The following is a 23,554-nucleotide window of genomic DNA, read 5'->3' as shown; positions in this document are numbered from 1 at the left end:
CCTCAGTTTCCCCCCCCCCGGCTGTGCAGGGAGGCACTCCGGGGCCTCGGGGACGTGGCGGGGGGCTGGAAGCACCCGGCGGTGCCCGCGCGTACGCACCCACGGAGCCTGGAAAAATAAAAAGAGCTTTACTCTGCCCTGGAAAGCGCGGAGGTGGCCGGAGGGCCCCGGGGCTGCGGGAGGGACGGGGAGCGGCGTGCCCGGCGGCGCGGGCTCTAGCTGATGATCTCGGAGAGCAGCGGCGTCATGGAGGAGAGGTCCTGGATGTGCAGGATCTGCCGCGTGTTCTCCACCTTGAGCGTCTGCAGCTCCGTCAGCAGCAGCAGCAGCTTGGCGTAGAGGAACCTGGGGTGGGGGAGAAGCGCCCGGTGGCCGTCCCCGTGCTGCCGGGGACCGCGTGCCACCGGGGACTGCGTGCCACCGGGGACCGTGCCACTGGGGCACCTACCTGCCCTCGGGCATGGGGTGCTGGTGGTCGATGTAGCTCTTGAGCGTGAGGGCCACCTTCTCCTGCAGCTGGTCGATGAAGTCCCGCTGGGCGACGCTGGCGTGGTCTGGGGACGGGGGGTGGCCGTCAGCGGGGCCGAGGGGACGTGTCGTGTCTCCCCCCCCCCAGACACCACGTCCCCGGCGCTCCCCACCTGGCGAGAAGAGCAGCATGGCCTGCAGCAGGACGTACTCGGCCTCGTGCAGCCGCAGCTTCCTCAGGCTGATGTGGAACTTGAGCAGCGGCTCCAGGTAGATCTGCTGGAAGCCGGCTGGGGAGAGCGGGGCGGTGACGGGCGAGCTGGGACGGGGACGGGGATGGGGATGGGGACAGGGACGGGGACGTCCCCCGTTGCCCCGCCGCCGCCGTGCCGCTCACCCAGGGCCCCGTCCTGGATGGTGTAGCAGTGCTGCCCGCACTCCCAGGCGTTGGTCTCCGCGTTGAACACGGTGTTGAACTGGATCTGGCAGATCCCCAGCGTGGCCCCTTTGAGCAGCGAGATCTGGTCGTCGATGGGCAAACCCCTGCGGCCGGAGAAGGCGGCGGTGGCGGCGGGACGGCACCGCCGGGGTGGGGTCGGGGGGGACACACACCCGCCTAGCAACCCCCCCGGACCTGAAAGCCGGGATCTCCTTGGCGAACTTGATGACCTGCTGGATCATGAAGGTGCTGAGGTCGGCGAAGTGCGGCAGCATGGAGAAGACGTCGGGCAGCACGTCCTCGTCCAGGCACTCGAGCTGCGGCGACGGCACCGCCGAGGGGACGCTCAGCCCCGACGGGCTCGGGGAGCGCGGGCTGGGGATGTAGAGGCGCACGGCGGGCTGGGGAGGCATTCGTGGAGGGGGGGGGTCAGCACCGTGCAGGGACCCCCCCCCCCTTTTGGCCACCAGCGTCTCCCAGCGTCCCGGCTCACCCGGTAGTGGGCAAACTGGGAGAAGCTGGAGTCGAAGGTGCGCTGGTGCGCCGCGATGAGGATGCCGATGAGCTCCTGCTGCTCCGCCGTCAGCTCCCCGGGCTGCTCCCGCGCCAGCCGCCGCTGCCGCCGCAGCGCCCGCCGCCGCCCCAAGGCCTCCTCCGACATGATCACTGCCACCCCGCGGGGACGTCAGCCCCGGGGATGTCACCGGGCGCCGTCCCCGAGCAGGGCTCCGGGCGGTCCCCGGCAGGCTCCTGTCCCCTGGGGCTGGCTCCTGCCCTGCCGCCCCACCCAGGCTGCTCCTCCTTGTCCCACCTGGGTCCTCCCAACGTCCTTTGTCCCATCTGGGTCCCCTCGTTGTCCCTTCTGCTCCGGTGCCCTCCCTTTTCCCCCGATCCCCTCCTCCCCCGCGTCCTCCCACCCAGCTCCTCGCCGTCCCCTCCGCTCCCCAGTCCCCCCCTTGGTGTCCCCTCTCGTCCCCGTGTCCCCACACCGAGGTCACCCCACCTCTTGTCCCCCTCCATCCCCTTCGCCCCGCCGTCCCCAAGGCCACCAGGGCGGCCGCACTCACTGTCCTTCCGCATGCCCACGTCGAGGCACTTCTGGAGGCGGCACGCCTGGCACTGCCGCCGCTTGGCCTTGGTGACCGGGCAGCTCCGGGCGAAGGGACAGGTGAAGTGGACGCCCTTGTTGATGGACCGCCTTGGGGGGACAGGGGACACGGGGACAGGGCTGTCACTGTGTCCCCAGGGGGGCAGGCAGGGCCGACACCTCGTGCTCGGGAGCCCCCTGCAGGGGCCACCTCTCCCTCGGGTCACTGTCACCGCCGTGTCCTGGAGAAGCCGGGTGGCTCGAGCACGGGGCGGGAGCATCCGTCCCCTCCTGTCCCCTCCTGTCCCATCTGTCCCTTTGTGCCCTGACCTGTCCCATACTCTCCCCTCCTGCCCTGACCCAATGTCTTGCCCTGTCCCACCTTGTGCCACCCTGTCCCCATCCTGTCCTGCCCCGTTGTCCCATCCTGTCCCGTCCCACCTCGTGCCATCCTGTCCCTTCCTAGCCGGACTTGTCCCATATTCTCCATCCTCCTCCTGCCCTGTCCTGTTGTCCCATCCTGTCCCATCCCACCTTGTGCCACCCTGTCCCCATCCTGCCCTGCCCCGTTGTCCCACCCTGTCCTGTGCCATGCCCCCCCCCGCGGTGGCACCACCTGAAGAAGCCCTTGCAGCCCTCGCAGGTCATGACATGGAAGTGGTAGCCGGTGGCGCGGTCCCCGCACACGGCGCACACCTTCTCCTCCTCGGGCTCCGTGTCCTCCCTCTCGGTGGCCTGGGGACCCCGCTGCGTGCCGGGGCTGCTCTCCGGGTCCGAGGGGCTCGACACGGACATGGCCGGGGGCGCGGGACGGCGCCACCGAGGGACGGCGCCGAGGCCGAGGGGACCGCGGCGGGGACGGAGCCTGCGGGACGGGAGAGTGACACTCGTGCAGCCCCCCGGCAGCGCTGCCCTGGCGCTCGTCCCCTCCGTGTCCCCTGGGAGCCACCGTGTCCCCATGCTGCACCACCCCGCTGCTGCAGCTTCCCCGTCCGGCGCCGCCAAACCGCCCCCGGCACGGCTGCCGGTGCCCGCCGGTACCTGGGACCCGGTGCCCGGTGTGGCCGGTGGCCGAGGTGGCCGGTGGCCGGTGTCCTGTGGCCGCCACCGTGCACGAGGGGGCTGCCCGGTCCCCGCTCGTCCCCGCCGGGGCCCCGTGGAGTTTGAACCTTGAACTTGAGCGAGGCTGCGGCAGGCGGGGACGGGCGGCAAGCGGGGGACAGGCGGGGACTGGTGGCACGTGAGGGACAGGCGGGGACTGGTGGCATGTGGGGACACGGGTGGGGACGGGTGGCTCGTGGGGACCGGCAGCACCGGGGACAGGCAGGGGACAAGCATGGGGACGAGCAGGCATGGGGACAGGTATGGGGACAGGCTGGCACGGAGGGGACAGGGAGGGGACAAGCATGGGGACAGGCTGGCATGGGGACAGGGAGGGGACAAACGTGGGGACAAACGTGGGGACAGGCTGGTGTGGGGACAGGCAGGGGACAAGCATGGGGATGAGCAGGCATGGGGACAGGCTGGCATGGGGACAAGCAGGGGACAATCCTGGGGACAAACCTGGGGACAGGCTGGCACGGAGGGGACAATCAGAGGACAAGCACAGGGACAAGAAGGGGACAACCGCTGGGACAACCATGGGGACGGGGACGCAGGCAGGGAGCACCCATGGGTGCCGGGGGTGGCGCTCGCAGCGGGTGGCCGTGCTGCCACCGGTGACCCCGCGGAAGGGTCCCCAGCACGGGGAGGGGGGGGGGTGGCAGCGGTGTCCCCGTCCCTGTCACCCCCGGGGTGCCACCACCCCCGGTGCCGCAGCCCCCCCGGTGTCCCCAGCCCGGTGTCCCCACGGGGCGTCGAGGCACGGGGGGGGGGGGGGGCGGGAGGGGGACACGGACACGCGGGGGGGTGGGGCCGTGGGAGCCCGCCCCCGAGCCCCCATTGGCTGCCCGGGGCTGTCACTCAGCCGCGCCCCCATAAGAGCGGCGGCGGAGGGGGGGGGGGGGGCTGCACACCGGGAGCGGCGGCGGAGCGGAGATGAGCGAGGTGAGGGACCGGGACCGGGACCGGGACCTGCAGCGGATCCCCGGTGCCCATCCCCGGTGCCAGCCGCGGAGGACGGAGAACAAAAGCTGGGGGGGGGGGGGAAGGGGGAGGGAAGGAGAATCCCCCCCTTCTCAGCAAGGGGACAGAGCGGGGGGGGCACCCCGGGGGTCCCGGTCCCGGTGTCACCCCCGTGGTCCCGGTCCCGGTGTCACCCCCGGCTGCCCCCCCCCTCTCCCCGCAGCGCAGCCCCGATGAGTCCCCGAGCTCGGCGGAGGCCCCCGGCGGGCAGGAGAGAGGTGAGCCCCCCCCACCCCACCCCAAGGTGCTGGGGGCACCCTGTGCGCCCTTCTGGGGGGGGCCCTGTCACCCGTGTCACCGCTGTCACCCCCCCCGCGACACCCCGGGGTGCTGCTGCGTGCCTGCCCCCGTCCCTGGGGTTTGTGTCCCCAGCACACGGGGGGGGGGCGAGGGGGGGGACACGGCTGTTTTTGGGGACAGCCCTATGGGGAGGGTTGGGGTGCACCCCAGGGTGCCCCCCCAGGGTTGTGGGGTGCCCCCCGTACCAGGTGGGCGTGCTGGGGGGGGGGGGGGTGGTTTGGGGTGTCCTGTGCAGCAAGGGGGGGGGGCTGTGGGGTGCACCCTGGGTGCTGGGGTGAATCGGGGGGGGGGGGGGGGGGACGGGGCTGTGACCGGAGCAGCCCCCCCTTGCCCCCACCCCAGCCAAAGCCGCTGACCCCAAGAAAGCGGAGGAGGAGGAGGAGGAGGAGATCGACATCGACCTGAGCGCGCCCGAGACGGAGAGAGCCGCGCTCGCCATCCAGGGGAAATTCCGCCGCTTCCAGAAGAGGAAGAAGGAGTCGGGACCCTGAGGGGCTACGGGGGGGTGTGGGGGGGCCGGGACCCCCTGCCCGTTTCGGGCACCCGCTCGTGCACGCGGGCACGGCCCCATCCTGCCCTGCGCCGGGGCTGCCCCGTCCTCAGCGAGCGGCGCTGGAGGGGGGGGGGGCTCAGCCCTTCCCCACCCCTCACCCACCCCGGAGCTGTGGGGTCAATGTGGGGGGGGGACACGGGGGGTGTCCCGTGTCCCCCCGGTGCGGAGGTGGCCCTTGTGCAAGGGGATGGCGTGGAAATCCCCCTTTTTCCCCGGGGCAGCCCCGGTTTCCCCAGTCCGTGGTGGTGCTGGCTGCTGGGATGTGCTGGGACGGTGCCCCCTGAGCGAGGGACCCCCCCGAGGGACCCCCCCCGTCCCCTCCTGGGGGGTGGCAGGGACAGTGCGTGGGGGGGGGGGGGGGGGGGACGGGTCCTGTTGAAGGCCACCATGGGGAAACCTGGGGCTCCCCGGCACACGGGTGCTCCCTGTCCTTGCACTGTCCCCCCCCCCCGTGCTCTGTCACCGCGTCACCGTCCCCTGTCCCGTCTGTCCCCCCCCCCGGCACCAGGGGAGGGGGCTCGGAGCATGTGTACCGAATAAAGCAGCGGGAGAAGAGGAACGGGGCTGGTGCGTGGTCTGTGGGGGGGGGGGGGGGGGGGGAGTGGGGACGTCCCCCCTGCCTTGGGGGGGCAGGTGCCCGTTTTGGGGGGGAGCCCCATAAAAAAGCCCCCCCCCCCCCCCCCCTCTTAGCCACCCATGTCCCTGGGCTGTCCCCACCTTGGGGACGTGCCCGTGGAGTTCGCCAGGCAGGGTCTGGAAGGTGCCCCCAGGACGCGGGGTGGGGGGCTCCTTGGTGGGGCTTAAAATCCTTCCCAAGCCCCCGGGGGGGGGATTTCTGCGGTCCCGGTCCCCGTCCCTTTGGTCCCCGGTCCCCGGTGCCGCGGGGTGGCCTGGGGACAGCGGGCCGGTGCGGGCGGAGGAGCAGAAATAGCTGTGGAAAGAAAAATAAGGCCGGTGGCCAAGCGAAGGGGATGCCCCATGGGGCTGGGGGCCGGCCCCGTCGCTCGGCCCCCGCTCGCTCTGCAGACTTTATTAGGGCAAAGCCAATTATAGACCCGGCCGGGGGGGGGGGGGGGGGGGCTGGCTCTTCGGGCTGGGGGGGGGTCGGATCCGGGCACGGGGCAGCCGCAGCCCCCGGCACCGTGCCCAAGCGTGGGGCTCCAGCGGGGAGCCGGCCCCGAGCCCCCCCAGCAGCGGGGCACGCAGGGGACAAGGACAGGACGATGACAATCCCTGCCGGGTCACCCACAGGCAGGGAGGGAGACCCCCCCACAGCGACCCCCACCCCCCCCACAGCGACCCCCACCCCCCCCACAGCGACCCCCCCCCCATCCCCCAGCCATCCCTGGGGGCTCTGTGCCCAAGTTCGGCCGCTTCGTTAGGGCTGAGCTTTAATTAAGGCAACCACGACGGGCAGATGGGGCCGGGCACGGTGGGCGGGTGCCCTTGGGGACAGCCCCCCCCCCAGCCGATGGTGGAGGGGGGGAGGACACCCATGGGTGCCATGGCCTCGTGCTTGGGGAAACTGAGGCACGGCGGCGGCGGGGCCCCTTGGGAGCTGGGGGGGGGGGGGGGCTCCGCGCGATGAGTTCGTGAGTGCTCAGCCCACCCCAACACACCTGCCCCCCCCCACCCCCAACGACCCCCCCACCCCCCCGACCTCGAGGTGACGCCGGGCTCCAGGAGGTGTGAGTTTTATTAACGGCGCCGTGGGGACGGGGACGGGGACGGGGCATAGAAAAACCCAACGGGGCGACGGGCGCCGGCGGCTCCTCCGGCCCGGCTGCGGCCTCTCCTCCTCCCCGAGGCTTCGGCCGGCGCGGGGGGGGCCGGGGGTTACGGGGCGGGAGGGTTAATGGGGTGCGGGACGGAGGGGACGGGGCGGGGGCCACCCCACGACGTCATTTGGGCTCGGTCGCGGGGAGAGACGAGAAAACGGCCAGAAAAGGGGCAACGGCGGGGACGGAGAAACCCTCCCGGGGGCTGGTTTTTTTTTTTGGGGGGGGAGGGGGTGGCACGGCCCCGCGGGGACCCCGCAGGTCCCCGAGGAGGTGGGGAGGGGGGACCGAGCCAGCCCAGGTGGGGACCCAAAAATTTGGTGATTTGAAGAGAAAAAAAAATTACATCGGAGCCCGGGGCCGGGCGGGGGCAGCGGTTGCGCAGAGGAAGGTGCCGACGGAGGGGGCTTTGGGGTGCGGGGGTGCCGCGGGGGCGTCCCCGAAGCCGGGGGACCCAGGGCGAGGACCACACCCCGCTCCTCGCCGGGTCCCCGGCCCCGTCGGGCGTCACTTCTCCGAGTTCGGCTTGAGGATGTTCCGCAGGGCGCTGGCGAGGCTGCCCTTGCTCGGGGAGCGGGCGGCGGACGGCGAGCGGGCGGCCTCGGGGGCCTCCCCCCGCAGCTCCATCTCGATGGTCATCACCACTTTCGGGGCGCGGGGGGCCCCGGCGTCACCCCCCGCCGCCGCCGCCGCCGCCGCCGCGGCACCTTCCCTGCCCGCTAACCGCTATTTCTTGTCCTTGCGGGAGTCGCCCGGGGCTCCCTTGGCTTTCTTCTCGCTCGCCGCCTTTGTGCTGCGGCTGTGGTCCAGCATGGCGTAGAGGACGGGTGCCTGCGGGGAGGGGGCGGCGTCAGCATCGCCCCCTTTCCCCCCCACCACCCCCAAAAAGCAGGAGGTGGAAATCCCTAAATCCCTGCCCCACGTTTAACCCCCCCCCTCCCTCCGCGGGGTGCTCACCTGGCGGCCGCGCTTGGACGCGTCCTTGGCCGATCGCTGCAGCTTCCCCTTCTCCATGGCACTAAAACGGGGTTCGGGAAGGGAAAAAGGCAGCTCCCAGAGGTCAGCAGCCCCCACACAGCCCCCAGCCCGTGCCACGGCCCCGTTTCGGGGCGGTTTTGCCCCGAATCGTTGTCGTGCCTCACCTAAGCCGTCGCTGCAGGACCGCCTGCCTCCGGAGCCAGCAGTAGCGCACGAGGTAGACGAGGGCCACCACCAGGAGCACCAGCAGCAGGGCCCCGCCGATGATGGAGCCCAGCACGACGCCGTACCGGGTGGGCACTGCGGGGGGGGGCACCGGGACCCCCGTCACCCCACGGGGACGGCGGGGACGGGGACGGGGGGACACGGGCACGTTGGGCGCCCCGTACCTTTCTCGAGGACGTAGAGCGTGACCTGGGAGGACTTGCCCACGATGTCGGGCGGGTTCTTGACGTCGCAGGTGAAGGTGCCGTTGTCGGTGTAGTCCAGGTTGTGGATGACGATGGAGCCGTCCTTGCGGCGGGGGTTGCCCGCCCACTCCATGCGCTCCTTGAAGGTGCCCACGTCATCGATGTAGGGCTGCCCCTTGGCGTAGTGAAATATCTGGTGGCGGAGAAAAGAGGGGGTGGGGGGGACACACACACACAGGGGGTCGTGGGAGCTCTGGGCGCAGCAGGGCCCCCCCCTCGAGACCCGTCCCGGAGCGGGCGCTTACGGAGATGCTGTCGCGGGAGCCCTCGGCCTGGAAGTGCCAGGTGATGGAGATGTCCTCGGAGATCCACTCGCTGGACCAGAAGCTGCACGAGAGGGTGACGTGGGAGCCGACGGTGCCGTACACCTCCCGCGGCGTGTACACGTGGATGGCCGACGTGGGAGCCAGCCCTGCCGGGGGGCACAGAGCCCTCAGCCCCCCGCGGGGGACACCGGCACGGCGCCGCTGCCCGTCCCCAGGGCGGGGGGGGGGAAGCCGGTGGCCGCTCCGCGCCCCCGCGCCGGCCCCGCGCCAAGTCCCCGGCTGCCACCAAAGGGCTTTTGTTGGCCGCGGAGAATGCACAAGGGTTGGCGGGGGACAGCGGCGCTTTGTGGGGGGCACCGGGGGGTGCTGGGCCCCCTCTGCCTGTGCCCAGCTCTCGTCCCCGTAGAGGTGACCGAGGCGGCAACGGCGACTGGGGGACGGCGGCACCCCGACGGACGCGGCCACCGGTGCTGGGGCTGTCCTCACGGCGCGGTGACGGTGACCGGGGGACGGCGGCACCCCCATGGCCACAGCCACCGGTGACACCCCCGGGAGCATGGCCAGCACCGGTCCCCGGAGCGCCGGTCCCCAGCAGCGGCCGCGTCCCCCCCCCCCTGCGCGTCCCCGCTTACCCAGCACGGCGAGGAGCCCGGTGAGGACGAGGAGGCTCCGGCTGTCCCCGGCACCTTGCGACATGGTGGCGGCTGCTGTCACCGGCCGGCTCCGAGCCGCATGGAGGGCTGGCGGGGCGCGGGGCCGGAGGGTGCCGGGCGGGTGGGTGCCGAGGTTTAAGAGCGAGCGGCGTCGAACGGCGCCGCCGGCGGCCCAATGGGCGCCGGGCAGCCGGGGCGGCGGGGTGCGGGACGCGCCGGGGGGGACACAGGGGACATTTTGTTCGGCGTTGGGCGAGGAGGGGAAGGCACGCGGCGGGCGGGGAGCCGGGCACACTGCGGCCTTTGTGCCGCCGCATTCTCGCCCCGTGGCGGAGGCGGCCGGGCAGGAATGCGGCCGGGGACGGAGGGGACGCACGGACGGGCAGCACGGGGACGGACGCACGGACGAGCTTGTTGGGGGTCTGGGGGGGGGGTGTGGGGACAGGGACAGGGGCTGTGCCCCCTCCTGTGTCCCCTCCTGTCCCGTGGCCATGGTGGCTCCAGGCCTCCCGGTCCCCACGAGGCGGGCGGCGTGGGGACAGACACACGGACGGGCTTTTTGGGGGTGCAGGGACCGGGGTGTGGGGATGGCGCCGGGGGCCGTGTCCCGTGTCCCACCCCTGTGTCCCCTTCTGTGTCCCCCCCGTGTCCCCCCCGTCCCACAGCCACGTCTGACTGCGCCTCCCGGTCCCCGCAGGACAGACAGCTCGGGGACAGACACACAGATGAGCTTTTTGGGGGTGCAGGGACCAGGGTGTGGGGACGGCGCTGGTGGCCGTGTCCCCTCCTGTGTCCCACCCATGTCCCCCCCCCGCCGTGTCCCCTCCTGTCCCCCCCACCACGGCTGGCTCCGGGCCTCCCGGTCCCCACGGGACGGGCAGCGTGGGGACAGACACACGGACGGGCTGTAGGGGGGTTTGAGGACCGGGATGTGGGGGTGGCGCTGGGGGCTGTGCCCCCTCCTGTGTCCCCCCCCGTGTCCCCATGTCCCCCTCTGTGTCCCCGTATCCCCTCCCCGTGTCCCTCCGTTCCCCCCCCTGTGTCCCCATGTCCCCCCCCCGTGTCCCCATGTCCCCTCCTGCATCCCTGTGTCCCCCCCTTGTGTCTTCCCCCCCGTGTCCCCCCCCATGTCCCCCCCCGTGTCCCTGTGTCCCCCCCGTGTCCCCCCCCGTGTCCCCTCTCGTGTCCCCCCCCCGCCTTGTGTCCCCCCCGCCCCCCAGCCGCCGCTGGCCCCGTGCCCCCCAGGGACACCCCCACCGCTCCCCCCCCCCCATCGGGGCTGCATTTTGGGGCGAAAACAGCGCTTTGCGGGACTTTCGGTGCCCTGCGGAGCGGCGGGGCCGGGCCCAGCCCCGGTCACACCGGGGGGGGGGGGGAGGGGGGGGGGGGCACCGGGGAGGGGGCGGAAGTGCGTCACGGTCGCTTCCGCTTTGCGGACGCTTCAAGATGGCGGCGCTGGCGTTGAGGTGACTCCCGCCCCCCGGGGCCCCCCCTTCCCCCGGTATCGTCCCGGTGCCCCCGTGCCCGACCCCGGCGGCTCCCCCAGCCCCTCCCCGTGCCCGGTGAGGGCGGCCCCGGGCCTGGTCCCAGCCCGGTGCGGGCGGGGGCCGAGAGGCGCCACCGGGGGGGGGGGGGGGGTGCCCGGGGGGGGTGGGGAGGCCCCCGGGGACGCCCCCGGGGACGTGGTCACGGAGCCCCGGGAGCGCTTGGACGCCCCTCGGGGGGGGGGGCGGGTTGGTTTTGGGGTCCCCGCCCGACTCCGGGCGCTCCCCGAGCCTCTGCCCCCCCCCCCTCCCCCCGCCGGGGGTGTCCCCGCTGTGGGGCCGCTGCCGGGGGGTGGGGGTTGAGGCGGCTCCGGGGGTCCCGGGGGGAGCCCGAGGGCTCGGGCAGCGGCAAAGCGGCCGCAGAGCCGCGGGCACCGGGCGCCGGCTCCGTGCCCCCCGCCGGTACCGGGGCGGCGGCAGCCCTGCGGCGGGGCGGGAGGGGGTGGCGGGGCGTCACCGGGACCGGCGGGAGGAGGCGGGTTCGGGGTGGGACGCGGTGGGGAAACGGGGCACGGGTCTGGCTCCCTTCAGGCTCGGGGCAGGCAGCGGGGGGCTGGGGTTTGCCTGGCCGGGACGAGCCCGAATATCGGGGGAATCGGTAAAATTAAGGCCGTTGTCGCCGCAGGGAAAGGGCAGCGCTGACCCCGTTCCGCGCCGCAGCAGCTCGGGGCAGGCCCCGCGTCCTCACGGAGCCGTCACACGCGGCTTCGGTGGCCCCCGGCAGGAATAACCCCAAACATCCCCCGGGACCACCCCTGCGGGGCCGGGCCGTCGCCCGTTCGCCTTCACTCCTCGAAAGTTTTATTCCTGCCACCTCCCCGCCGCCGGTTACGGACGTTTGGCTCTTTGGTGTCAGCGTCGAAGCTGGGTTTCGGGGGTTTCGTCCCCTTAACGCGGCCTCTTTGTGGCCGTCGGGCTTTCGTGGGAAGCTTTTTGGGGCGGTTTGCTGAAAATCAGAGCTCTGCGGCGCGATCGCAGCGCGGGCTCGGCACGCGAGACGAAGGCGGGTCTCTGCTTTGAAGCCCTCCCCTCCTGCCCGCTTCTGCCCGGCGGATGAAGGAAGCGTCTTCGATCACCTCCCGTCTGCCGCCTCCGTGGCAAAAGCCGAGCGGTTTTTACAGAGCCGTCGCGCCGGGTAAACGCCGACGGCCTCCGCTGCTGCGACGCGGGGCCGCTGCTCCTCGAGAGCCGGCCCCGGCGTCTCCTGAAGTTGGGCTCCCGAGGGAGAAAACCCCTGAATTATTGGGTCCCCGGCAGCTCCCGTTGTCCCCGAGCTGCCACCTGCGTCCTTGTCCCCTCCTGCAGGTGGCAGCTGGCGTGGGCGAACCCGGGTCTGTGGGCTCCCGCTTGAGGGCTCGGGTTTTATTTTAGGGAAAACCGTGCCTGCCGGTGATCTGGAAGGAAACTGCCGGGAGCTGGAGCCGATGCCGCAGCTCAGAGCGGGATAAAAAAACGGAGGGGACGGGGCCCGGGGGCGCCGCGACCTCGATTGGGGAGCTGCGGGGCCGCGTTTCGCAGGCGGTGTTCGTCGCGCTGAAGCGAGCGGCGATGCTTTGAGTCTTAAAAAGAAAAAAAAACATATTAAAATTGTGCCGAGAGGACGGGGAGCTCGTGCCGGGGGATCGGGCTGTGAAGAGGCGCAGGCGTGCTGCGTTCCGCCCGGTTCTGAGCGCTCTGGTCCGGGGCCTGAGCTCCCTCCTCCAGCACCGCTGGTGCTGAGCAGCTCCCGAGGAGCTCAAGGAGGCTGGGGCTCCGGAAAGGAGGACGCGGAGGGCGTGAGAGGCGCGTCAATAATTAATAGCCTGCGGGCACAGATTAATTATTCACCTCCTCTCCCCTGCCTGGGTGCGGGGGGGGGGGGGGCTCGGGGCTGCTCCCCCCCGGGCCTGGCCGAGCTGCAAGCACCGGGCGGGGAGGTGGCGATGGGGTTTTGGGGAGAAACAGCCCCGTCTGCTACGGGCCCGCGCCCCGCCTGCCCCGGGGAGCGCCCGGGAGGGCTCCCGGAGCTTTCTGAGGCTTTTTGCGGCTTTTTTGTGTTGTTTCCAGGGGTCTCGTGGGGGGGAAGGGGGGCTGGGTGGAGGCTGTGAGCCGCTTCCCCCCCCCTGCAGCTCAGCCGAGTTTTCAGGGAGGGTTTTGAGGAACTCGAGGCCGTGCCCAGAAAGGTTTTGGGTGGGGAAGCGGCGCGGGGCCGTAGCGAGGCTGTTTTTGCAACAGAAACTCGTGGGATTTGGCTTTTTCCCACGGTAGCTGAGCGCAGATGGTGGAAATTTGGAACGGAACAGCCCCGCAGCCGGCGGCGCTCGGCAGGCAGCAGCCGCGGCGAGACGAGCGCAAGCTGCGGTGCCGTCCCGCAGAGCTGCGGGGCCTCGAGCCCTGCCTCCGGAGGCGAGGGAGGGTTTGGAAGGGAAACATCCCCGGGGATCGTTAACGCCGGATCTCGGAGCCGCTTCGTAACGGCGGCCGGGAGCTGACCCCCGGATGTTTGCCCAGCCGTGCTCTCAGGACAGCCGAAGAGCGGCAGAGCTTCGTTAGCCTGCCGCCGCTAACGAAGCGCCGGGAGACGCTGCTGCAGGCGCCTGGGTGTTTGAGGAGGTTAATTAATTAACGAATGCCCGCACCAGGCGCTGCCCCCCGCCTCGTTCCCACCGGGGAGCGCAGCGCTGCCTCTTGACGCCCTGTCCTCGCTCGGAGCGCCGCGAGCGGCCGCCGGAGGTTCCAGCCCACGGCCGCAAGCGCTCAAGCAGCGCCGGGCCGGGGCTCCCGCTCCTCGGGGCGCCATGAAATCCCTTTTCCACCTCCCGGCCGCAGCGCTGGCGTGGCCGAAATGCTGCGTGGGGCGGGCTGGGACGTCCCCGCAGCCAGACGAGGGGCGATGTCACCCTTCCGGGCGCGGGGACGGCGGTGGCCTCGAGCAGCCCTTCCCGTGGAGCCCCGCAGGTGGGTTTCCAGGGACTGCGCCACCCGCCCTGCTCATCGCTGGAGGGAGAGCGAGCGCTGCGCTGCCTCGGCGCGGCCCTGAGCTCAGGGCGCAGTTCAGCCTGTCCTACAAACGAGAGGCTAATTACCCTGAGGCTAATTACAGGGCGTCGTAAAGAACGAACCCGCGGGCAGGGTCTGGAGGCTCGAGGTGAGAGCGCGGAGGTTTAGGAACAGCCCAGACCTCGCACCTTGGGGCCGATTTTAAGGCACAAACCCCCAAAATGGTGAATTCCCTCCCCGGCGTTGCGTCGGCGCTCACGAACCTTCTCCACCTCTCTTGCAGGTGCGTCGGGCGGCGCTGCCTGCTGGCTCGGCTCGGCCCCGGCCTCCCCGTGCGACAGTGAGTGCGAGGGTTTGGGGGGGGGGTAACGGGATTAAATTCTGCCCCGAGGGATCGTGGCCGAGGCGGGGAGGGGGGGGGCACGCGTGCTTTCCATCCCGTTAGTGACTGCCCCATCCCCGCCGTGCGGCTGGCCGGGCACTTAGCGCATCACGCCGTCAGTGCGCGGCCTATTTAGGGGATAAATAAAGGGCGGGGGTCCCTCGGCGGGGCCGCCGCCCCCCCCCCCCGCCGCTCTGCGTCACCCCGCTGGCAGCCTGGCACCTGGAGGATGGGGGGCCGGGAGCCGCAAATCCTCCCCGTGCTGTCGGGCTTAGGGAGGAGCGGCGATTTGCTGCTAAATTGGGCTCTAAGCGTAATTGCTGCGTAATCTCAGGCGCATTAAAGGACGAGCAGCTCGTCATTTGGTGCAGCGTGCAATTAGCGGGGCGGCGCGGAGCAGGGCCGCGCGTTATCGGCGTTGGGGAACGCGCTGATAGCCCGCGCCCCGGCCTGGGCGTGCTGCTCCGCTGCCGGCCTGGGCTCCGCACAGAGCCGAGCTTTGCGGCCTGCCCCTTACTGGTCTTAATTAGCGGTTAATAAATTGCTGGCGGAGACCCTCCCGTGTCCGTGCACGGCTGGAGCCCCCCCCCGCCCCGCCGTCCGGTCCCCCCCTCACCGCCCGTCCCCTCTTCTCTTCGCAGCGTCGTCCCGATGGCGACGACGGCCAAGGAGGAGATGGCTCGCTTCTGGGAGAAGAACACCAAGTCCAGCCGTCCCCTGTCCCCTCACGTCACCATCTACAAGTAAGGGCCCCTCGGCCACGCGCGGGGGACGCCCCCGGGCCCTGAGTTTTGGGGGCAGCCCCGGCCCCTGCGTGCATTTTCCCCGGAGCTTCGGGCGCAGGTCGGGGCGACCGTCTGTGAATGCTATGAACAGCACGAGCTGGGGGGGCAGCGCGCCCCCAGTACCCCGCAGGGTTGTTAAAACCCAAGTTTTTTTCACATGGGGCACTGAGGACGGGTGCCCCCCGCCTCGCAGAGCCGTGCCTCTCCCTCACCGGGGGGAGGACGGCTTTTTTGGGGGCCGCTTCTGTCACTTTTCCACGTTGCCTCACTTAGCTCCGGGTCTGGGTGCCCAGCCCCTGCCCCCGTGTCCCTAAAGCCCTTCGCAGCCTCCCGTTCCGCCCCCTCGGAGCTCTCTTGGAGCCCTTCCCCAGGCCGTGCCCGCGCCGTGGGCCATTCCCGAGCTGCCTCTGCAAATTCCCCCGGCTCTCCCCTCTCGGATTCCTCGAATAGCTCCGAGTGCAGGCCCGGCCGCGCCGAGCTCTCTCTAGGAACAGGCGGGGCCCTGCCTTCTCCCCGCTCCTGCCGCCCCCCTCCTCGTGCCGCGTTTTGCTGACGAGCCCGGTTTGTTTTGCAGGTGGTCGCTGCCCATGGCGATGTCCATCACGCACCGCGGCACCGGCGTTGCGCTCAGCTTAGGTGCGTTGTGTCTCCGACCCGCTTGCGGCGCGCGGGGCCGGCTCCCTCCGGGCGGCTCGGAGACGTGCCTGCGGGTTTCTCCCCCTCGCCTCCGGTTGCGGCGCTGGCTTCCAGCAGCAGGGTTTTCTCCCCGCTTATCCGTGCCCACATCTCCTCGCGCCGCGCTGGCTCCAGCCCTGCAAAGGAATCGATGCTCCCTGGGGTTTAAAAGCCCCTCAGAGCCCTCGCGGCGCTGTGGCCTGGGTGCCCCCATCCCTAATCCTCCTTCCAGACCTCCCCCAGCCCGCAAAAGCTGCTCCAGATCTCAGCCCCTCTCTTCAGCGCCTGTTTTTTTCTTTTTTTTTCCCCCCCTCCATCCGAGGGAAGGGCTGGCAGCCCGGCAGAGCTTTGGGGATTTTCCCTGGCACTGTCGGAGTCTCGCAGCTTGCCGGGAGCGGCCGCTGCCTTCCCGGGGATCCTGCTGGAGGAGAAGGCGGCGCTGCCATCCAAGCTGCTAAAACCCCCTCCAGCGATCTGGATTCCTGACCGCGACCGGCTGCTTCGTTTCCATCCCGGCAGCGGGAAGGAGCTGCCGAGGGGGGAGGAGCTGGGTCGGCTTCTGCGGGAGAGCAGCGAGCGAAGGGGGCTCCGAGGAGGCGCGCGGTGCCGAGGCCTCACCTCCTTCGCCCGAAAAGCGCAGCCGGGCGGAAGCGAGAGGGGGGCAGCGAGGGCGGGGAGGTCGGGCCTCCCAAAACCGGCACCCGTGCGCGCCCCCAGAGCCTCCGTGCGCAGCGCAGGGCTCGGGGTTTTATCCCCGGGAGCTGGGGACGTGCCTGGCCCCGTGGCACAAGGTCCCTGGCAGCAGCCCGAGCTGGCGGGGCCGCTGCTGCCCTTTCGGGTGCCGCATAAAGGGGCCGTTTGTCAGCCTCCGCCGGGGCGGGAGGCCATCGCTTTCCGCGCCGGTGGAGCGCGGAGGAGAATCGCTTTCTGCCGAGGAGGGGGAAGCGCTCATCTGCTCTCCGCCGAGGGCTGTAATTACGGGAGCCTCTGCCTTCCTGCGCTCCTCGGGGGCTGGCACAAAGGCCGTTGAGCAGATGAGCGGCTGAGGAGGGGGGGGAAGCAGCCGGTTGCCTCGCGCCGGCCTCAGCCCAGGCGCCCGAGCGCTGCAATCAGGTGCTGTCGAGCTCGCGACGTGGCTGGTGGCTCGCTGCGGTCGTTCCCGTTCTTTTGGCAGCGCCGTCTGGAGAAAGCCCTCCCGGCCTGGAGACAGGGACCCGAGGGCGTTGCTGCGGGGCTGCGTCCTCGCGGTTCCCACCTCGCTCGCCCCTTTCACCTTGACTTTGGGCTGGTGTCGCTGCCGTTGCCCGAGCTCCTGCCGGGCGTTGACGCAGCCCCGCTGCAGGACCCACCCTCGGGGCGTTGCTGCCCCCGCCTGGAGCCCTCGGCACCCCGGGGTGCGTTGGCACGGCACGGCTGCCACCAGGCAGGAGAGGCCTTCTCCCTCCTTCCTCTGCTGACGCTTTCGGTTCAAGCCCTGTCCCCAAGCCAGGGACACAGAGGTGGCCCCGTGTGTGACCAGCAGGAGCGTCCCTTGCTGTGCGGGGTTTGTGGCCGGGCGGACAGATTTGGCTGGAGCTGCTCTCAAGTGTGGGGAAAAAAAACGGGCGCGGAGCTGCTCCCAAGCGCAGCTCCTGAGCCCGGGGCTCCTCTTCTGGGGCCTCGGGCTTCCACCAAGGGTGCTGCCGCGTGCCCGGGTCTTTGGGGACAGCGCGGGGCCGCTGCCGCCGGCCTCACCCGCGGGCTTTGTCTCCTGCAGGCGTCTCCCTCTTCAGCCTGGCTGCCCTGCTGCTCCCGGAGCAGTTTCCCCACTACCTGGCCATGGTGAAGTCGCTCAGCCTGGGCCCCGCTCTCATCTACTCCGCTAAGTTCGCCCTGGCTTTCCCCCTCTCCTACCACACCTGGAATGGGATCCGGCACCTGGTGAGTGGGCTCCCGGTGCGCCCAGGGGAGCGAGGGGGGGGGAAGCTGCTGCTGCGGGAGCTCTGGGTGTGCGGTCTGGGAAGGTGCCCTTGGAAACGAGAATTAATCACCTCTGAGCTATTCTGGGGTACGTTTAAGTCGCAAAGAGCAGCGCCACGCTGACGCTTCACGGGGCGGCGCAGCCAGCTGCAGCATCCCCTGCTCCGCGGGGCCGTGCGGGCAGAAGTGCCCCCCCCCTTTGCTCATTTTCCCCCCCCCTCCTCCCGCTCCTAAATGACGCTGAGCTGTTTAACGAGCCCGGAAGACGCAGCGCAGAGGGCTGGCGACGGAAAGTAACCCGTGGTGTCTGCCCCGGGCTGCAGCGGAACAGGCGGCTCTGCTCAGCCGAGCTTCCTGTGTTTGACGAAGGAGGGGGAGCCGGAGAGCTGAGGGTTCCTTGCTGGGACGAGTACCAGACGTGCTGCTTTTTGGAGCTGATTTTGTTTTTCCTGCAGCTCCAGCTAGCTTTGGTTTTAGGGCAGCAAATCGCAAAAGCAGCCGGCCCGGAGCGTGACGCGATCCTCCCGCTGCGGGTGGCGGCGGCGGCGGCACGTGCGGAGGCGCGGGCTCGTGCTGCGGGTGCTGACGGCGCCGGAGCTGCTTGGTGCCGCTCGTGTCCTGCACCCAGCAGCAGCCGTCGCGAGGCGCTCGCGGCAGCTCCCGGCCGGGCTGCCGGCGTGCTGCGGGAGGAGCCGCTGGCGCTCGGTACCCACTCTGCGAGCGCTCGGAGGTGCTGGTGGGCAAACGGAGCGGTCGTAAGCGGCTCCGTGCTCGGAGCAACGTGAGCTGAACGCGTGCTGGAGTCTCTGACCGCGCATATAAATTAGGCTGCCGATTAAATCGTCGGGAGAACGAACCCGGCGGCGCTAGCCCCCCGGCCGAGCTCGGCAGTGCGGCACAGCAACGGTGCGAAGGGAATAAACGGGGAGCGGGTTTGGGCTGGGGGCTCCGCGGCTGTGCTCGGCCACCCGGCTTGCGCCGCCCGAAATCAGGTGGGAGATGGGAACCCGTCCGCGGCACCCAGGGGTGCAGCAGCTGCTGCTTCTGAACCTGGCGCGCTGTGGCCGCGGGGGATTAGGGAGAGCTCCCCGGGGCAGCTTTGCTGCTGGGTGGGGGGGTTGGGGGGGGGATCAGCTTCCTCCGGCACAGCCCGGAGCCCCCTGCCCGTTTCCTTGCAGTGACAGATGCGCCTGTTTGTAGCCCGTAATCTAGAGGCAGGTTTTTGGGGTGGTTTTGCTAGTTTTTACCGGGGCAGCGCCTCTCCCCAGCGCCTGGCACAGCCCCGCGAGGCCCCGTCCGTGTCCCCGCGTGCTAACTCCGCTGTCTCTTCTCTCCCCGCAGGCGTGGGACCTGGGGAAGGGCTTCAAGCTCAGCCAGGTGCAGCAGTCCGGGGTGCTGGTCCTGGTCTTGACCCTGCTCTCCTCGGCGGGGCTTGCGGCCCTGTGAAGGCTCCTCCCGGTCGACGGCCTCCCGGTTTTTGGAAGATTTGTTCCGTCCTGGCCCACCTGGGGATGCACGAGGAGAGGGAGGCGGGGGGGGGACACACTCCTGAATAACTAGAAGCCTTTGGGGGAGGGGGCGCTTCCCCTGCTGACGAATCTCGCGGATGATCAGAGTTGCTTTTCCTTAGCCCAGACGAAGCGCTGCGCCCAGCTGGCTGCCTCGTTGCGGCTGGGGGGGGGCGTGGGGGGTCTCGTGCTTGCGGCGTCGCACTCCTGCGAGCTGCCGGACTTAACCCGAGCAAAGTCCAGGGCGTTTCTTTGCTCTGCCCTGTCCCCGAGCTTGGGACAATGCTGGATCTGTGTCCCCGCGGCTCCGAGTGGGCTCGGGGAGGCCGGCAGCACGCGTGTAGGCTCGGCGCAGGACAACCGTGCGCATTGAGGGCAGCCTGTGCCAGGGGAGGGAGAGCGGGCGCAGCTGCCAACGCCGGCACCCGCGCGGGGAAGGGGACATCTGGGCTGCCCGCGTGCCACCGCGGCGCTCAAATCCCGACTCCTCGCCATTGAAATTGTTCTAATTCAGCCAGGTTTGGGGGCTCCGCAGCCCCTGCCACGTCCGGGTTTTCCCGTTGGGAAGCTGCTCTGTCAGCGGCGTGCCCGGGAGGGCCGTGGCTCTCCCGCCGCGTGTTGCCAGCGGCTGCCGGCTCAGCGCTTCTTCGTCGCCCACCTTTGCAATAAAGCAGCCTCGATCCTTCACCCCCCGAGTCTTCGGGCTCGGCTCTTAACCGGGGAGGCAGACAAGAAGGCAGGGGGGGGGTTTGCTCTGAGGTTAAGGGACTCGCGGCTTCCCAGAGAGGCTGGGATGGAAAAACAAGCTCTTGGCCGGGTTTGTGGAGCCAGGTGGAGCGCCTGAACTTTGGAGTTTGGCTGGGGGGTTGCTGTGCGGAGCGCTGCCAGCCCAGCGGAAAGGCATTTCCTACCTGGGGCCGTGTTTGTTTGGGACACCCGCGCCCGGAGCGCGGCTTTTTTGCTGCAGTCCGCCCAATTTTTGAGGTTCGCTTTGCAAAGGGGACGGCGCAGAGAGGAGCGCTGCCTCGCTTCTCCGGCCCAGCGAGGGTCTCGGCCTCCTTCCCGCGCACGGCATCCAGCCAGACGCCGGCTTTACGGGGAGCAGCTGCTCCCTGCGGGCTTGCCGGGGGGGGGGAAGCTGCCCTGATGAAGAAGCAGCCGGAGCTGCTGCCTTCACCTCCAGCCCCTTCCCTCCCGCTCGGCCCCTCGCCCGCCTGGCGGAGCCGAGCAGCCTTTAATTAGCAGGAGGCACCCGAGGACCAGATGAGAGAAACCTCGCTGCTGTCGGCGCGGCGGAGGGAGGGGGGGCGCGCTGCCGAATCCCTTTCAGTGCAGCTCCGTGCCCCAGCAGGAGCAATTTTCTGGGTGAAAACGGCTGTATTTTAGCTTCAGACCGATTACTTCCCGCAGTTGCTGGAGCGGCTTCTATTGGGAAGCCTCTTCTGCTCGCTAACGAGCTGTTCCGTCGGGTGTGCCAGCTGCTAACCAGGTTCAGCCTTCGCCGTGCCTCCGGGCCGCACTGCGCAGGCTTTATTTCCCTCCTGCCAGCGGCACGGGATCCGTCCCCGCTGCCCCCCTGTTCCCTGCTGGTGGGCAGCGAATGAAACCTGACGGTAACGGGGTTTGTGGTGCTGAGCGCCGGGGGCTGCGGGTGAAACGCCAGGGAACGGGACGCCAACAACGGGGATGAGCAGGGACACGGCACGGGGAGGGCGCGGCCCCCCCGAAACCAAACAGCGGGAGTTTGATGGTGTTTTTTTTTTTTAAAACCTCTATTTTTCCAATTGCTGTCAAAACACAACCGGCTCGGCACCGGCCTCGCTCGGTGCTCTGTGGAGCGCTCTCCTGCCCCCCCCCGGGTGCTTTTTGGATCTCTGCTGGGAACGGGCTCGCGGGAGCTGCAGGAGAGGGGCCGAGGAGAGCCCAGACGGCTCAAAGCCCCCGGTGCGGCGATGCCTGTCCCTTTCCCTGCGGCCCAGCCTCCCTCACAGTGGCCGAGGCCGGGATTTGGGGTGCGGTGACACCCCCGAGATCCCCCAGGCCGGGCTGCGGGGAGCTCAGGACCCCGGCCGGGCTCCCTGCCCCCTGCTCGTCCTCGCCGCGAGGCTGGCACGAAGCCGGTGGCTCCGGCGACGCGTCCCGCTCCGCGCGGACGTCCGCGAGGCCGGGCTTACGGCAGAGCGGCACCGCGGCCTCGCTGCTGGGCTGCTCCTCCAGCGGCGATTTGGGAGAGGGCTGAGCACCCTGGGGATCCTCGCCGGACCCCCGGCCGGTCCTCGAAGGCTCCTTGGAGGCGCCTGCGTCCGACCAAGGCTCTTGGGGCTGCGCGAGGGGGGGTTTGCGTTACACCCTGCTCGCAAAGACGGGGATGTGGGGTGGCGGAGAGGGGTGGGGGGCTCAGAGGGGATCGAGGTGCTGCGGCTGCTGGAAAAGGGGGCTCCGGGAGCAGCTCAGCATCAGCCCCGGTGCTCTGAGGTTTTCTCCGGGCTGGGAGCTCCTCCTGCCGGCACCGCCACGGCCCCAGGCGCCCGGCCAGCAGTGGGAGCACGAGCCAGGCTTTGGGGGGACGCGGGGAGCCCCGTGCCCGGGGGAGACGGTGGCACCGGGTGGGGAGGTGGGGGGGGACCTGCCTGCAGCATCCCGCGGGAGGAGAGGGGTCCCCCCCGCACCGTCCCCCCTGCAGCTCTGGCTCTGCGCCCGCCTCCCCTTCCCACCCTGACTGCACAAAACGCCCCCAAAATCCTCTCCCAGCCCCCCGAAGCGAGGGGTCCCGGTGTGTGTCACCCTGGGGACCAGGCCCCCGCCGCCGAGGGGCACCCACCTTGCCGGTGACCTCGGCCCGGAGGCCGTTGCAGGCTCCGGTGAGGGCGGCGGAGGCGCGGAGCCAGCCGGTGAGGCGGGCGGCGGCGGCGGCCGAGCGTGCCGTGAGGTTCAGCTTGGCGGGGGGAATCCTCGGCGGCATGTCCCACGTCCCCAAAAACGTGCCCCAGGGGGAGGCCTGGAAGGAGAAACGGGGGGAAATGGGGCGGGGACGGGATGGGGCCCGGGGGGGGGTGCCGGGTGCTGTGCCCAGGGGGGGGCCGGGGGCTGCGGCACTCACCTGGGAGCGGGGCACGGAGGGGAGCAGGTGGCCGCGGTCATCGGCCAGGATCTGCGTGGGGCCGTCCCGCGGCGAGGGGCGCTGGGGGGAGCAGGCGGGGGGGTCTGGGGGGTCGGGAACTGGGGGGGGCTCTGGGGGGGTCGGGAATTGGGGGGGCTCGGGGGGGGTCGGGAATTGGGGAGGGTTTGGGGGTGCGGCTGGGTTTGGGGAGGGGGAAAGGGGGAACTGGGGACACCAGGAGGGGCCATGGGGGGGGGGGCTCCGTTGGCCGGGTTTGGGGTGGGGGGAGTGTGTGGGGGGGTAGGGGGTGGGGGTCCCCCGTTACCTGCCGGCCCGGCTGCGGCACCTCCCAGTTCTGCAGGCGGGGAGCGCTGAAGGCGTCCTCGTACTGCGGGGGGAGCGGGGCCGCTGAGAGACCGGCCCCGTTACCCCCCCGTTACCCCCCCCCTTTACCCCCTATTACCCCCCCCTTTACCCCCCGTTACCCCCCAGTTGCCCTCCATTACCCCCCCGGTATCCCTCTTTACCCACCGTTTACTCCCCGTTACCCCCCCTTTACCCCACGTTACCCCCCCGTTACACCCCGTTAACCCCCCCTTTACCCCCGTTACCCCTCCCGTTACCCCCTTTACCCCCATTTACCCCCCGTTTTACCCCCCATTAACCCCCGTTACCCCCCGTTACCCCTCCTTTACCCCCTGTTACTCCCCCTTTACCCCCCCGTTACCCCCTATTACCCCCCTTTCCCCCCTTTACCCCCCGTTTTACCCCCCTTTACCCCCCGTGACCCCCCGTGACCCCCCAATCCCCCCCTTTTACCCCCCGGCCCCCCCCCACCTGCCCCGCCCCGTAGCGGGCCGCCATGCTCCGCGTCCGCCGTCTCCTAGCAACCGCCACCACGTGACCCCCCCCTCCGGGCCGCGCGCTCCCCCTGGCGGCCGCGGCGAAGGGGCGTGGCCAAGACCGAAGGGGGCGTGGTCAGGATGGAAGGGGCGTGGCCAACGCGGGAGGGGCGGGGCCATGGGTGCTGGCGCCATGGGAGCCCCTCGGGGAGCTCAGGGCTGGGTCTTGGGGACCTTGGGGGGGTGTAAATGGCCGGGGGGGGCTGCACCATGCCCAGCCGGGCCGGGCTGTGCCAGGCGGTGCTGTGCCATGCCGTGCCATGCCGTGCCATTTGGTGCTGTGCCATGCCATGCCATGCTGTGCCATGCTGTGCCATGCCGTGCCATTTGGTGCTGTGCCATGCCATGGCGTGCCATGCTGTGCCGTGCCGTGCTGTGCCATGCCATGCCATTTGGTGCTGTGCCGTGTCATGCCATGTTGAGCCATGCCATGCCGTGCCATGCCATTTGGTGCTGTGCCATGCCATGCCATGCTGTGCCATGCCGTGCCATGCCATGCCATGCCATTTGGTGCTGGGCCATGCTGTGTCATGTTGTGCCATGCCATGCCGTGCCATGCCATTTGATGCTGTGCCATGCCATGCCATGCTGTGCCATGCCATGC

General features: G+C 70.4%; 5 protein-coding genes across 7 annotated transcripts; 2 read left to right on the top strand and 3 right to left on the bottom strand.

The window, feature by feature from the left end:
- Positions 1–107: 107 nt before the first annotated feature.
- NR1I3 (nuclear receptor subfamily 1 group I member 3) lies at positions 108–14,098 on the bottom strand (the record flags this gene model as incomplete). 2 transcript variants are annotated; one of them, XM_080570447.1, is made up of 10 exons in its annotated part: positions 108–345; positions 449–554; positions 642–758; positions 866–1,011; positions 1,103–1,308; positions 1,401–1,573; positions 1,975–2,105; positions 2,611–2,859; positions 3,036–3,123; positions 14,095–14,098. In XM_080570447.1, the coding sequence occupies 8 exons, from the start codon at positions 2,787–2,789 to the stop codon at positions 216–218; spliced, it is 1,188 nt and encodes a 395-aa protein (XP_080426573.1). In that variant the 3' UTR covers positions 108–215. The 2 variants fall into 2 exon arrangements, with proteins under 2 accessions (XP_080426573.1, XP_080426572.1); XM_080570446.1 differs by lacking the exon at positions 14,095–14,098 and having other exon boundaries at positions 3,036–3,262.
- Positions 3,245–5,527, top strand: PCP4L1 (Purkinje cell protein 4 like 1). Of its 2 annotated transcripts, none has more exons than XM_080570452.1 (3): positions 3,245–3,356; positions 4,282–4,336; positions 4,761–5,527. In XM_080570452.1, the coding sequence occupies exons 1-3, from the start codon at positions 3,261–3,263 to the stop codon at positions 4,907–4,909; spliced, it is 300 nt and encodes a 99-aa protein (XP_080426578.1). In that variant the 5' UTR covers positions 3,245–3,260; the 3' UTR covers positions 4,910–5,527. The 2 variants fall into 2 exon arrangements, with proteins under 2 accessions (XP_080426578.1, XP_080426579.1); XM_080570453.1 differs by lacking the exon at positions 3,245–3,356 and adding an exon at positions 3,968–4,040.
- On the bottom strand, positions 7,117–9,456 carry MPZ (myelin protein zero). The gene is given in 7 exon segments (XM_080570244.1): positions 7,117–7,475; positions 7,479–7,580; positions 7,707–7,767; positions 7,892–8,027; positions 8,117–8,330; positions 8,443–8,609; positions 9,096–9,456. Coding segments are annotated over 7 exon segments (963 nt in total). The 5' UTR covers positions 9,160–9,456; the 3' UTR covers positions 7,117–7,256.
- Positions 10,500–19,635, top strand: SDHC (succinate dehydrogenase complex subunit C). The gene is made up of 6 exons (XM_080570450.1): positions 10,500–10,582; positions 13,923–13,979; positions 14,663–14,764; positions 15,381–15,442; positions 17,238–17,401; positions 18,782–19,635. Exons 1-6 carry the CDS (start codon positions 10,563–10,565, stop codon positions 18,884–18,886), a joined length of 510 nt encoding a protein of 169 aa, XP_080426576.1. The 5' UTR covers positions 10,500–10,562; the 3' UTR covers positions 18,887–19,635.
- Positions 19,369–23,280, bottom strand: CFAP126 (cilia and flagella associated protein 126). The gene is made up of 5 exons (XM_080570449.1): positions 22,886–23,280; positions 22,374–22,436; positions 22,049–22,129; positions 21,770–21,946; positions 19,369–21,270 (listed from the first exon to the last, which is right to left on the bottom strand). Exons 1-5 carry the CDS (start codon positions 22,910–22,912, stop codon positions 20,881–20,883), a joined length of 738 nt encoding a protein of 245 aa, XP_080426575.1. The 5' UTR covers positions 22,913–23,280; the 3' UTR covers positions 19,369–20,880.
- Positions 23,281–23,554: the final 274 nt, after the last annotated feature.

Source organism: Anser brachyrhynchus (assembly GCF_964034855.1).
Source record: "Anser brachyrhynchus genome assembly, chromosome: 28".
NCBI lineage: Eukaryota > Metazoa > Chordata > Aves > Anseriformes > Anatidae > Anser > Anser brachyrhynchus.
Note: the sequence above shows the minus strand (reverse complement) of the source record. Positions and strands in the feature narration are given on the sequence as shown.

Excerpts from the sequence above, each read along its gene's own strand:
- SDHC (XM_080570450.1), top strand. The coding sequence starts at position 10,563 with ATGGCGGCGCTGGCGTTGAG. Across the intron at positions 14,765-15,380 it reads CCTCACGTCACCATCTACAA|GTGGTCGCTGCCCATGGCGA; the intron begins GTAAGGGCCCCT and ends TTTGTTTTGCAG. Across the intron at positions 15,443-17,237 it reads CGGCGTTGCGCTCAGCTTAG|GCGTCTCCCTCTTCAGCCTG; the intron begins GTGCGTTGTGTC and ends TGTCTCCTGCAG.
- PCP4L1 (XM_080570452.1), top strand. The coding sequence starts at position 3,261 with ATGTGGGGACACGGGTGGGGACGGGTGGCTCGTGGGGACCGGCAGCAC. Across the intron at positions 3,357-4,281 it reads ACGAGCAGGCATGGGGACAG|CGCAGCCCCGATGAGTCCCC; the intron begins GTATGGGGACAG and ends CTCTCCCCGCAG. Across the intron at positions 4,337-4,760 it reads CCCCGGCGGGCAGGAGAGAG|CCAAAGCCGCTGACCCCAAG; the intron begins GTGAGCCCCCCC and ends CCCCCACCCCAG.
- CFAP126 (XM_080570449.1), bottom strand. The coding sequence starts at position 22,912 with ATGGCGGCCCGCTACGGGGCGGGGCAG. Across the intron at positions 22,437-22,885 it reads CCCGCTACGGGGCGGGGCAG|TACGAGGACGCCTTCAGCGC; the intron begins GTGGGGGGGGGC and ends CTCCCCCCGCAG. Across the intron at positions 21,271-21,769 it reads GGGCCGAGGTCACCGGCAAG|CCCCAAGAGCCTTGGTCGGA; the intron begins GTGGGTGCCCCT and ends CCCCTCGCGCAG.